General features: G+C 36.7%; 1 protein-coding gene across 4 annotated transcripts in view; it reads right to left on the minus strand.

Moving 5' to 3' along the window:
• SLC25A21 (solute carrier family 25 member 21) overlaps positions 1-13,224 on the minus strand; it is a 513,974-nt gene that overhangs the window by 28,645 nt on the left and 472,105 nt on the right. For all 4 annotated transcript variants that reach the window (XM_036844061.1, XM_036844060.1, XM_036844059.1 and 1 more), the window contains one exon: positions 12,479-12,643. In XM_036844061.1, the coding sequence (XP_036699956.1) occupies positions 12,479-12,643 (165 nt within the window). The remainder of the gene's footprint in view (positions 1-12,478; positions 12,644-13,224) is intronic.

Raw genomic sequence — 13,224 nt, forward strand, 5'->3', positions numbered from 1 at the left:
CAACTAGGGAAAGCCCTCGCACAGAAACGAAGACCCAACACAGCCATAAATAAATAAATAAATAAATAAAATAAACAAACCCAAAAGTTAAAAAAAAAAAAAAAAAAAAAAAGTCATGTACCACAATGTTCACTGCAGCTCTATTTACAATACCTAGGACATGGAAGCAACCTAAGTGTCCATCAACAGATGAATGGATAAAGAAGATGTGGCACATATATACAATGGAATATTACTCATCCATAAAAAGAAATGAAATTGAGTTATTTGTAGTGATTGGATGGACCTAGCGACTGTCATACAGAGTGAAGTAAGTCAGAAAGAGAAAAACAAATACCGTATGCTAACACATATATATGGAATCTAAAAAAGAAAAAAAAATGGTTCTGAAGAACCTAGGGGCAGGAGAAGAATAAAGACGCAGACGTAGCGAATGGACTTGAGGACACGGGGAGGGGGAAGGGTAAGCTGGGACGAAGTGAGAGAGTGGCATGGACTTATATATACTACCAAATGTAAAATAGATAGCTAGTGGGAAGCAGCCCCATAGCACAGGGACATCAGCTCGGTGCTTTGTGACCACCTAGAGGGGTGGGATAGGGAGGGTGGGAGGGAGATGCAAGAGGGAGGATATATGGGGATGTATGTATATGTATAGCTGATTCACTTTGTTATACAGCAGATACTAACACACCAATGTAAAGCAATTATACTTCAATAAAGATGTTAAAAAAAAACATCAGAAGAAATAAAATTGTCCCTGTTATGTATGACATGGTCTTATATGTAGAAAAACCTAAAGACTCCATAACAAACCATTTAGAACTAATAAATTACTTTAGTAAAGCTGCAGGATACAAAATCGTCATATGAAAATCACTCGTGTTTCTACACAGTAACAGTGAACTATCTGAAAAGGAAATTAGGCAACGATCCCATTTACAATAGCACCAACAAAAATAAAAATACTTAGTAATAAACTGAACTAAGGAGGTGAAAGACTTGTATACTGAAAACCCCAAAACATTGGTGAAAAAATTTAAAAAGAGAAACAAACACAAAGACATTCCATGTTTATGTATTGGAAGACTTAGTATTGTTGAAATTTCCATACTACCCCAAATGATCTTCAGATTCAATGCAATCCTTGTAAAAATTTCAATAACATTTTTCATAGAAATTAAAAATATATATAATTCATATGGAATCACAAAAGACCACAAGTAGCCAAATCAACCCTGAGAAAGATGAATAAAGTTGGAGGCATCACACTTCTTGATTTCAAAATATATTACAAAATATATTACAAGGCTACAGTAAATAAAACAGTATGGTACTGACATAAAGCCAGACATACAGACCAATGGAACAGAACAGTAAGCCAAGAAATAAATCCAAGCATATATGGTCAACCAATCTTCAACAAAGGTACCAAAAACACACAATAGGGAAAGGACAGTCTTCAGCAAATTGTGCTGGGAAAACTAGGTATCCACTTCCAAAGGAATGAAAATGAACCCTTATACCATACACAAAAATCAACTCAAAATGGATTAAAGACTTAAAATAAGACCTAGAACCATAAACCTCCTAGAAGAAAACATATGGGAAAAGTTTTATGTTATTGGTCTTAGCAGTGATTTCATGGATATGACACCAAAAGCACAGGCAATAAAAACGAAAGTAAACATGTGGGACTATGTCAAACTAAAAAACTTCTGAACAGCAAAGGAAACAAAAGTGTAAAAAGGAAACTTATGGAGTGGGAGAAAATATTTGCAAACCATATATCTGATGAGGGGTTAATATTAAAATATATAAGGATCTCCTACAATTCAATACCAAGAAAACTAATAACCTGATTTAAAAATGGGCAAAGGACTTGAATAGACATTCTCCAAAGAAGACTTACAAACGGCCAACAGGTATATGAAAAAATGCTCAATGTCACTAATAACCTGGGAAATGTAAATCAAAACCACAGAGAAATATCACTTCATATCTGTGAGGATGACTATTATTAAGAAAAACAAAAGACAAGTGTTGGCAAGGATGTGGAGAAATTGGAACCCTTGTACACTGTTGATAGGAATGCAAAATGGTGTAGGCTTTATGGGAAATAGTATAGAGGTTTCTTAAAGATTAAAAATAGAACTATTATATAGTCCAGCAATCTCACTTCTTAGTAGTTCTCCAAAAGACATGAAATCAGAATCTCAAAGTGATATTAGCACTCCTATATTCATCACACACTATTCACAACAGCCAAGATATGGAAACAATCTAAATGTACATTGACAGATGAATGGATAAGAAACGTGGTATATACATACAATGGAATACCATTCATCTTTACAAAGAAGGAAATTCTGCAATATGTAACAACATGGATGAACCTTGAGGACACATGTAAAGTGAAATAAGCCAGTCACAGAAGGATAAATACTGCATGATTGCACTTATACTGAGGTATATAAAACACTCAAATTCATAGAATCAAAGAGTGGAACAGTGGTTGCCAAGGGTTGGGGGAGGGGGAAATGAGTTACTAATCAACAGGCGTAACGTTTCAGCTAAGCAAGATGAATAAGCTCTAGAGATCTGAGGTACAACACTGTACCTATGGACAACAATGATGTATTGTGCACTTAAAAATTTGTTGTGTGTAGATCTCATGTTATATGTTTTTACCACAATAAAATAAAAATTTTTTAAATTGATTGGTAAAAAAAGGTCACCCAGCCTAAGTAAAATACTTTTGATGGATCACACCTTAATTATGTAAATAGATATTAATGTTGATAAAAAATGTATTCTGTTATTAAACATTTCCAACTAACTTCCATAATTTGCTCCAACTGTCATCAATCAGGGAACTTCCTTTGTTCCTGACCCACATTCCTCATGCATATGCCTGAACTATTTTACTCCAGTTTTTTGCTCACTTGCAAGGGTAATCAACTGTCACCATTCATCATGATTTAAAAACCATTATTGCAATAATCTTTTCTTCCTCGTGCTTAAAAACCACAGTTCCTTTTAAATATTTATTTTGAGTAGTAGTGTGTATTAACTCCCTATCTACAGATGAGTTTTCTTCTTGTCCCCTAAATATTTTCTAATTTTTCTCATAAAATATGGGACTTTAAACTGGAGCTGAGTAGCTTTTAAGTGTTAGAGGCTATTACATGAATTGACCTTATTTTGCAATAGCAATACAAAGTCCAACATTCATAATTTTTAAAATTATTCAATTTTCCTGAAAACATTTTAAGGATGATGTTAGCATTTTCATTTCACAAATGAGAAAACTGAGACAGAGAGACAGGTATAATTTGTCAAAGAGACATGGCTAACTAGTAAGTATCAGAATTGAGAATTAACATCAGGTCTCTTATTAGAACTCTCTGGCTGTTTCTATCACACTGCAATCTTTGTGTGAGTGCAGAGGTAAAGAGATGTGTTTACCAGCCCTTCTTTGGGAAGATCAATGAATTTCCCTGACAGGACATATTGTTTATAGACTCTACAACTTAACAAGAGACACTAATAAGTGATCCTAAAACACTGGTGGCAGTGATGTTCCACAACCTCTAAAAATTCAACGAAAGGCACCAAGTCCTCAGAAGCGGGAACATATGACTTAAAGTAGTTAACAATCAACACACTACATATTTGTAACTAATTTAAGCATCTAATCCAAACATTATATACAGCAGCTAAAGACTGCACCAATAATTTAAAGCGATGGCACTTAAGGAGTTAATATGCAGAGAGGCAAAATATCTTCATCAAAAGAAGCATGTGCCTCCCTTTTTACCTTCCCTGGCATGGACTTTGATGTCTTGGTTAGTGACTGGCCAGCTGGCTGCTAGCTTGATAAACAGAGAACCTTCGCCCATCTCACAGGCCTTTGTGATTAGGGTCTGGCATCTTTAAGAAGACATTCCACACAGAGGTATGCCAGAAGGAGGGGGTGAAGGAAGATGGGGAAAGCAGGATTTGTTAGCTAGTGAGAGGTAGGGGTGGTGAGGGAGACTGGCCAGGAAGCCTGCTGCTCCTCACAAGGTTAGGCTGAGCAAATTGCAGTGATGGGCTTCTCATTTAAGGGAGCTCAGCATGAATGTATACATTAAAGTCTACTCTTAGAATCTTCCTACCTCATGTCAACCCAAATCACATTTCTTTTGCTGCAATTCACTCATCCTTTAATTCCTCTTGGTACCACACCAAATCTGAGATCCTCTCTGATTTTAGCTTTGAGTCATTTTAACAGAGTTCCTAATGACCCAACTTGAAGTCAGTATATCCTGCTTCCTCAGACAACATTAAAATGAGCACACTGAGAGGACTGTTCAGGATTGTTCAGTCTCTGTTCGGGACTGGCCTTGGATGATTCTAGAGTGGATTTCATGTTCCTTGTCAAAAATTGCTAAAATGGGTTTGCCATTTGAAGAACTAAAATTATTGTTTAGAAGTGACTAAAAGAGACTGCCATAAAATGCTTCGGATAAGAAAATTAAAGACAATATGGTGGTCGTACAAGGAGTCACATGATTTTCAGGGTATTGCAAAGTATTTCTTTGCAGAACTCTTCTTTTCAGCTCCCTCCCCCGCCCAGCGGGTAAGTAAATTGTTTGATAATGAGAATGTTATGTCCATAACAAGGGCGACTAAAAAAGAATCGAACATTTTAACAAATCAATTAATTAGTAATTAGATGATATATAAACATGTGGTCAAAACCAGTTTTAATAGGATCTATCACAGTTATTTCCATAATTTTACAAATGGTCAGTTTGGGCTATTAGCACACATCAATTCTATACTTAATCCATTCCATCCCTTTTGTAGCACGTCATCATCAATAGTTGAAGGGGTGGTCATGATGCAGTCCTTCATTTCTCAAGGCTGCAAGTAAGAGGTGATACAAGCATAAAGTTCATGATTATCCCCACGTGATGAAATTGCAGAAAACCCAGTCTAGTAATAAATGTCACCCCAAAGCCCAGAGCCTCTTAAAGGAAGGGGCTGTGCCATGTCACATTCATCTTTGTAGGTATACCGGTCCTGACACATCACAGGTGTTTAATAAATGCTGTATCTCTCCTTTATAAAGACATAATACACAAAGAACCAAGGTCTAAGAAGCAAATTGCAAAGGAGGTAAATACACACATTGGTTAAGCACCTGGTGGCAACCGCAAGGCAAATAATGCAGCTTAGCATTGCCTTCCCCACAGCTGACCATGCTTGTCATGAAAATGATGTGGTGTGTTGAAATTATAGTTGCCTCCCGGTAACTGAACAAAGAGGCAGCTTGAGGTGAGAGTGAACTGCCTTTTTGTTTTTTAAAGAAGAAATTTGCATTTTAGATATTGTTAGTTTTAGTGGATCCAAGTCAACTAGGAGTAAATTCAGCTCTCAGTGTGCACCTTTCATTTTCTCTAATCTTGGCTCTCTTTTGTTGTTTTGATCATAAACTTTGACAAAAACATTTTTTCCCCTAACGTTATGGTATCATGCTGTCTTGTTCCCCAATGATAATACCTTCTATTGGAGCTTAATTAAAAGTTAAATTGTTTCCACTTCACAGCTATCAGAAGAATCTATTACAGTGTTTGTTTCTTCTTCATGTGAGATAATTTGGGGAAATGCTAGCTCCTCACTCCACAGAAGGTCACTAACTAAAATGAGACGGTTTAGTTGATAAGCATTCCTTCAGGAATGTGGAGTATTCCCAAGATCCTATCCTTGTAGGGCTCTGGGCTCTGGAATGAAATCAAAGTCTTATTAAAAGCTCAGCATCTAAATGTAGCCATTCAGAAAATAGGCATGAGAATTCCTTTCCCCTTCTAAGATATCTGTTCTTTAAAGGGTTATGAAATATAAAATAATTTTAAAGGTCTTACACACTTAGCTCAAATTATAAAATACATACAATGTCAAAAATGGGCTAGGATTTAAGCATAACAGTTATCACTTGATTATTTCATATATGTATATATATATATATACACACACCCCTCTCTATATCTATTATTTGTAAGTATCTCTCTACAAGTAAATAAATAAATATAGATAGATAGGTAGATAATATCTTCTGAGAGTCACTTATATCACTGAGTATTATCAGGCAAAATGCAGGAAAGTATTAATATATTTTCTTGGGAACCCAGTAGGATTTTTCTGTTTTTGTGTACTCTATTCCTTGCCTTAATAAAGGCACTGACCCCAAGGAAAACTAACAAACCAGGATCCCAGAACAAAATCCTAAATGTTGAGAAGTCAGGACAAGGACACACTGAGATGCTTTGATGCGGGGGTCGGCAGATGATCAAGAAGAAGTCTTTGAAGCATGTTTATTTCATGAGATTCCACCTCTGGACTTCTATAAATGAACCTTTCCCATGCCCGTTTAGTTCCACGTATGTGATACGTTTGTTGGACATGCCCCTCAGTTAAATCATTTAAGGGGAATCAACTGCCTTAAACATGCCTAAAACATTCTGGCCCAGCTACCCCCTGCAGCCTCCACTGCCTCCTGTCTCCCCCGGTTCACCGTACACCAGCTACCCTCGTTCTTTATCTTCTCCGAGGTTCCCCAAGCCTCCTTCTGCTTCTGTGCCCTCACACATCCTGTTCCCTCTGGTGTCTGCTCATCCTCTTCATCTTGGCCTCGCTAAGCCTCATCCTTGAGCTCCAGCCTAAACATCTTTTTTAAAGGAAAGTCTTTCCTATCTCCCCACCATGCCCTGCTGTGGGTCTAATTAGGGCCTTTGGTTAAAACTTCCCACAGCTTCACAGTTTTCTTTCATGCCACTTATCACAATTGCCATGATTCAGTTCCCTGTGTAATGACTTGTTTATTGTCTGTCTCCTCGACTAGACTGTAAACCCCATTAAGGCAGGAGCAGTGCTGACACTTAGCGAGATGGTGCCCGGCCTATGATAGATGTGCCATGAACACTTCTGGAATGAATAAATAGAAGGCACCCACTAAGAATCTAAAGCCACTTGCACCTCATTTCCATCCACTTGGGTGGTACCTGACTGGAAAGTTTTGGCCTGAAGTTTATTTAAGAAAGTGCCTGAACCCCTGTCCCTCTTCCCTCTGCCCTCCCCCATGCCCTCCTCTTCTGAAACACACACACACACACCCCCCAGGGAGTCTGTGAAAACTGCCAATGAAAGATACCACTTTTTACCGCAGAATCTTGTCACATGCCCCGGAATTTTATAGATAATATATACTTGTTGTTTTACCCCAGTGGTTACCAGAAAGGAGACTTGTTCTTAATGAAACTTTAATGCTCTCGCCCTTCCTATTACCGGATGATTGGTAAGACTAATGATCAAGTAAGAGAGAATCAGAAAAATAAATGGTCATAAATTAAATCCTACTATGATCTAATTCTACTGAGATTCTTCTTTTCAAAATATAAACAGCTCTGTCTAAGTTCTCCACTGGAACCCAAAGGTGCATTTTTCATTCAGCCCAGTGCACACCTTAGGGAAGGATAGAGCTCTAAATCATGAAACTAACATATTTCCACATTTCTTCTGATAAACTGAAGTGCATCTGGCACCACCCTCAGACTTTCTACAGAATTTACAAAACAAAGATAATATTAAAAGTCAAAAGTAAAAGAAAAACATTTGCGTTTCTAAAAGGCAATCTTTTATGGATATTACCTTAGGAGAAAATAAAATGTTTGACTTAATCCTGTCTGTAGTAAAATGACCACAGGGACAGGTCTAAATGGTTTATTAAGTAAGAAGGATTGAACCTATGAAAAATTGTTCTCTCCTAGAATATTTCTAACCCACACATGTGATTTATATCATGGCAGAATTCAACACAAAAGGTCTATTGTTTTTGGCAAAATAACCTGCAAACATGCTTAATTAGGATGCAAAGTGAAAGCACAGTTTAATACTGTTGACAGCCATGAACTTTAGACATCAATTTCTACTATTATTATTTTACTTATGGAAATATAGGAAAAGCAGTAAATATGGAACTAGAAGACAAAGTTATCAAAGAGATGTAACATTTAAATCTTACCATTCTCATTTGTGTGTCAACATCACAAATAAAATGCTCTGAACACCCTACCTTGGAATGGAAATGAAAGAAATCAGTTTTGCAATCGAAGCTTACCTTCCTCAATATTTGAAAAAGATGTCAGCATTTAAGTTAATCAATACCTATTTCTAGAAGGCTTTACTTTAAGAAGTGATGGCCTCTTTCTGGGGAGAAGGGATAATTCTTTATACTGACATTCCATTCCATTTACTGCAAGATGAAAATGAATGCCACCATTAAATGAATTCCATGGTCAGTTAATATTCAAAGCAAACTTTTCTATTGTAACCACTTATTCACCATTCTATAGGAATATTTAGATTCTAAAAATAAGTCTGCAAGAATATAACACAGCATCATTTTCAAACTGGTAATGCCCAGCTCTTCCAGGGTCATGTTTCATAATTCTTTGTGTCTATGGATCAGAGACTAAGGATGTGAAAAGGGAAGACCAGTTTCCAGGTCTGAATGAGGCAAAAGCAGAATCTGGCTACACTGTCTGGATATTGTAGCCAGTTCACTTATTTAAACTTTAGTAATCATTTTAAAGTGACAATTTATGTGTGACGAAAGACAAGGTAAGATATAGAGTTAAAGCATTACATGGTATAGCAGAAACAGTTCTGGCCTCTGGTTCTTTCCTTCCCCCTGCTGTATACCTTCAGATAAATTATGTCAGTAACTTTCAGCTCTGGGCCTTTACTTCTTGTTTTTCTTTCCTTATCTGAAAATGACAGTTATTGTGACAAGGATCAGGCAAAATCATGAAGTCTACAAAAATGGTTTTAATAGTACAAAATGGCACAGAAGGTCAGGATATTTCTGTGAAGCTTGAAAAATGTATCTACCAGAGATCACCAATCTGAAGAGTTAAAGTTAAAAACTTCAGGGTGGGTATCTGACCTGAGTTATCTGAACTTACTGTTTCAAGTTCTTATTTTACCTCTGTAGACATAGTCTTAGAGTTAAGTGTTAAAAAGTTAACTAGGTACTCTATTTTATAAGATTCTACTAAAATTTTCACAGATTTATTTCCTATTATAAAATTAATACATGCTTCTTGTAGAAGCTTCCAATAGCTCAGAATACTGTAAAGAAAAAATACTTTCCCTCCACTGCTCCTTGCTTTTTCCTGCTCTCCCCACTGCTCCACACAAACACACACGCATGGGACTCTCTATTTCCACTCCTCAGACATGATCATTATGGACAGTTTCTTGTAAAATTAAATACTTTGAAAATGGAAAACACTGGTAGACAATTTATCAATTTAAAAAATGTTAAATTAAAGAAAAATCTAGAATTATCCCATGCCAGTCAGAGTTGGTGAAATCTCAAATTCCCTTGGGACAACAGAATGACCAATTGCTGGGTGAGGGAATTGAAACAATAACCCTGTAAACAAACTGTCTGGAGTGTATGGCTAGAGCCAGCCTAGAGCAAAGATGGAAAAAAGCCTTCAAGGAACACCACCTCCTCCTCGTGGTTAACAACTTGATGACGTTCTTCAACATGTTTTAATGATTATCATATCTTCCTCTTCACAAAGGACTGATTTATTATGGTTTAAATTTAAAGAATACTGGTTTCCCAGTTTTGAATCAGGCTTAGATTACAGAACACATAAGATCAATGACTTTGTTCTAGGCAAAAAACCCCTGAAAGCAAAACCCACAACTAACCCCACAGCGTTCATTTAAGTGCAGAAGGAACCGTCCTGGGGAAAAGTTCTTCACACAGTTCTAGACGCTAACCGCTTCCACCACCCTCCTTGCCATCTCCACTCCTCCTCCCATCCCTGTCATCAGCACCTCCACACTTAACACTTCCACAGCACCTTAAATGCACAAACAACTTCACGTATTATTTACCTTAATCCTCAAAACCATTTTGTCAGGTAGAAAGGACAATCTTAGCTTTTCAATTTACAGATTAAAAAAACTGAAGCTCAGAGCAGTAAAATGATTGGCCCATGATCATTCCCCAGTTAAAGTATGTTCGCCCGGGGAATACTACTGCTGTCTAGATGTCTATCTCCATTTCAGAGCTCTCCTCTCAAGATCCCACGTGCAATCACTGATTCAACATCTGCACTTCAGAGTCCAAATGTGGTTAAACTCAGTTTTCCAGGCTCAGCCCATAATATTCTCCCCAAAACTTGTTCATTCTCAACGAATGGTACCATTATCCTTTCAGTTGTTCAAGCCCCAAACCTAGGCACCATCCCTCCCCACTACCCCTTTCATCAACATGCACATAGACTCGATCACCACATACTATAGATTTTGCCTTCTAAACATTTCTCAAATCTGTCCACTTTCCCTTGTCTTCACCACGAACACTGCAGTCCAAGACTCCAGCATTGCACATAACAATCATTTCCATGTTACACTCTGTCTTTTGCGCACCACCCCCATTCCACCCATTCTCCACGCTGCAGCCAGAGTGATCAGGTAATTCCTCGGCTTAAAATCTTTTGTTGGCTTCCCAGGGCTCTTCAGATAAACAGAAGAATCCTTAGTGTGGCCTATAAGGGCCAATATAATTTGACCCTTGTAAGCTGGCAAGATAAAGCTCTTTCCATAATTTCAGAATACTATGATGTCTTTTAAGTAATAAATAAATATTTAAGCTTCTGTTTTTTTCATAATGCATAACATTTAAAACTTAAGTGTATTGACTAATTGTAGAATGAAGTTTGCATTCGTGGATTTTTTTAAGCATTAGTAACACGATCATATATAAATCTTATTGATCTTTCTGAAATTCTTCTTTAAATATGACCAAGTTCATATTATTGTAATAACATATGCATTAAAATACATACACAAATATATATAATAAAATATATATTATTTATATAATATTTGTAAATTATATCATTCATTTCATTGTGTGTAATTTCTATCTGCTGCAAGCCTTTGGATAGCTGGAGAAATAGAGGCATGGACATTTCTCCCATGTTGTATGAATCACTCATCTCAGAGTTTAAAAAACATCAGCTTCATGGGTGTGTGACTTGTGCAGTTGCCCAGAGCCTGCACTTAGAGGAGCCCCATGCTTGGTTTATTGCTCTACAGTTGCTGTCTTGAAATTCTTCATTTTTGAACATTTTCATTTCGCCCAGGGCTCCAAAGATTATTAATCTGTTCCTGCTAAAAACATTTTTTTAATGTATGTAGAGTTGAACTCTCTCATGTCATCCACGACCAAAGTGTTTATTGCACTCTACTTCTGTATTTCAAGAACTCAACAGGAGAAGATCTCTGAGGACCACCAGAGTCAGAATTGTCAGTCAGTGGGGGGATCTATATATTCTGTGGTCATTCATAGATCTCAGACCAACAAAACATGAGGTTATACTCAAAAAGTAAGGTTTCTAAATAGAGTGAAACCTGGTTAACAATTTTGGCAAGTGAGGCAATGTCAACAGATGGTTAACGGGGAACATGCCTTGGATTTAGCTGTTACCTGAGATAAGTACTGGCCTAGATTACAGGGGATAGCTGGAAAAAGGCAACTGTAACCAACATTACCTTATAGAATCAGGTGATAGCCATATTAGAAATATTTTTATTCTTTATAAAAAGTTCTTCAATACTTTTGTACTAAGCAAAATGAAGAACTGAACCCCTGTGGGAAACTGCCTGCATGTGAAAAATGTTTCCCCAGCTGGTGCTTTCAGAATTGCAATTTTGATTGCAGGCAAGCAGTATGACGGTGGGAGAAAATTCTGTGATGCTCTAGTAAAAGATGCTCATTTTAAAACACATCATGTGTTACTTTTATCTTGTCAAAGTTGAAAGGCTGCTGACATCTGTAAGTTACCATTAAAAATTATTATTATTATTTTATATAAAAAGTGAATGATCCTAGACGAGCTGATTTACTACTTACCCTAATTAACTTAGGTGAATTTAAAAATTACTATCTAGGTAAAATTTAAATTTTAGGCTGATAATTTTCCCTCATTAACTCAACATTTATTTGCACTATGAAAATTTCAACTTTCTTGAGAAAGTTATGCTTCTGAGATAAAAATTAAGTAATAACAGTTTCTACAAATTCCTATTAGTGATAAATGTGAAGCATTCAGGTGTAATGGTGCATTCTTCAAGAAGACAAGTTTTGGTGTCAGACTCGGGTTCAAGGCTCTGCTTTGCTCTTTATTATGTGACTCTGAGCAATTTACTTGATCTTCCTAAGCCTTTGTTTCTGAATTCAAAATAGGGATCACAACACTCAATGAACAAGGCTGATGTGGGGATCAACTTAGATAACAGACATAAGAGTTCAGCACAGTGACTTGGAAGGATAAATACTCTACAAATGCAGCTATCATCATTGATAGGATTTTTCCTCCAGTATTTTAATCTATTAAACAGTTACCTTATTGACAGGAATAATGTTTTTGACATTGTAGTAGAAGCCGAAATAAACCATGTTGAAAACTCCGTGACGTCCCAAAGTTGCTGTAAATCCTTTGTTTAGGCCCTGGAGTCCCAAGCCTTCCTTCTTAATGATGTGTCTTGCATAACTCATGGTGGATGGTTGCTGCACGAGAGAGGAGAAAGGTCATCTTCGGGGCCGTGAAACAGAATAAATTACTGTTTTAACTTCCCTTCAAGCCCAAAATTATTAGGGACTTATTTTTCCCCAAAGATGAATAATCATGCCTAGATTCATGCTTTTTAAAATTAGGAAACCCCAAAAGTAAACAAAATTGCATGCATAACAACAGGCCTTAAAGGGAAGATTGTTGGCAAAGAAAAAATATCTTTGATGGAATTAGTGAAACTAATGTCATATAATAACTAACATCATTTTCAACATGTCAATAGTTGCATCCAATTCTGGATCATCCACACTAATAGAGGGGATTAACCATATAGATAAACTAGTAATCCATACTGGTAATCCATAACTGTGCATAATCCAAAAGGAATGTATATTTGGCTCCTGAATCCAGCATATTTACCTTTCTAATTACGTTTTTCTAAAGCGAATGTTACAGTTAGTCCTGATTCCATTGCCTCAATAGTTTAAACTGGCGTTAGGTTAGAAATCGGCTGTGGATAAATAGCAGTTGATTGTAGACTTCCTCAAGAAAGTGGGCAATCAGTGTGTGTAACACT

The sequence above is a fragment of the Balaenoptera musculus genome, chromosome 2, assembly GCF_009873245.2.
Source record: "Balaenoptera musculus isolate JJ_BM4_2016_0621 chromosome 2, mBalMus1.pri.v3, whole genome shotgun sequence".
NCBI classification, from domain to species: Eukaryota; Metazoa; Chordata; class Mammalia; order Artiodactyla; family Balaenopteridae; genus Balaenoptera; species Balaenoptera musculus.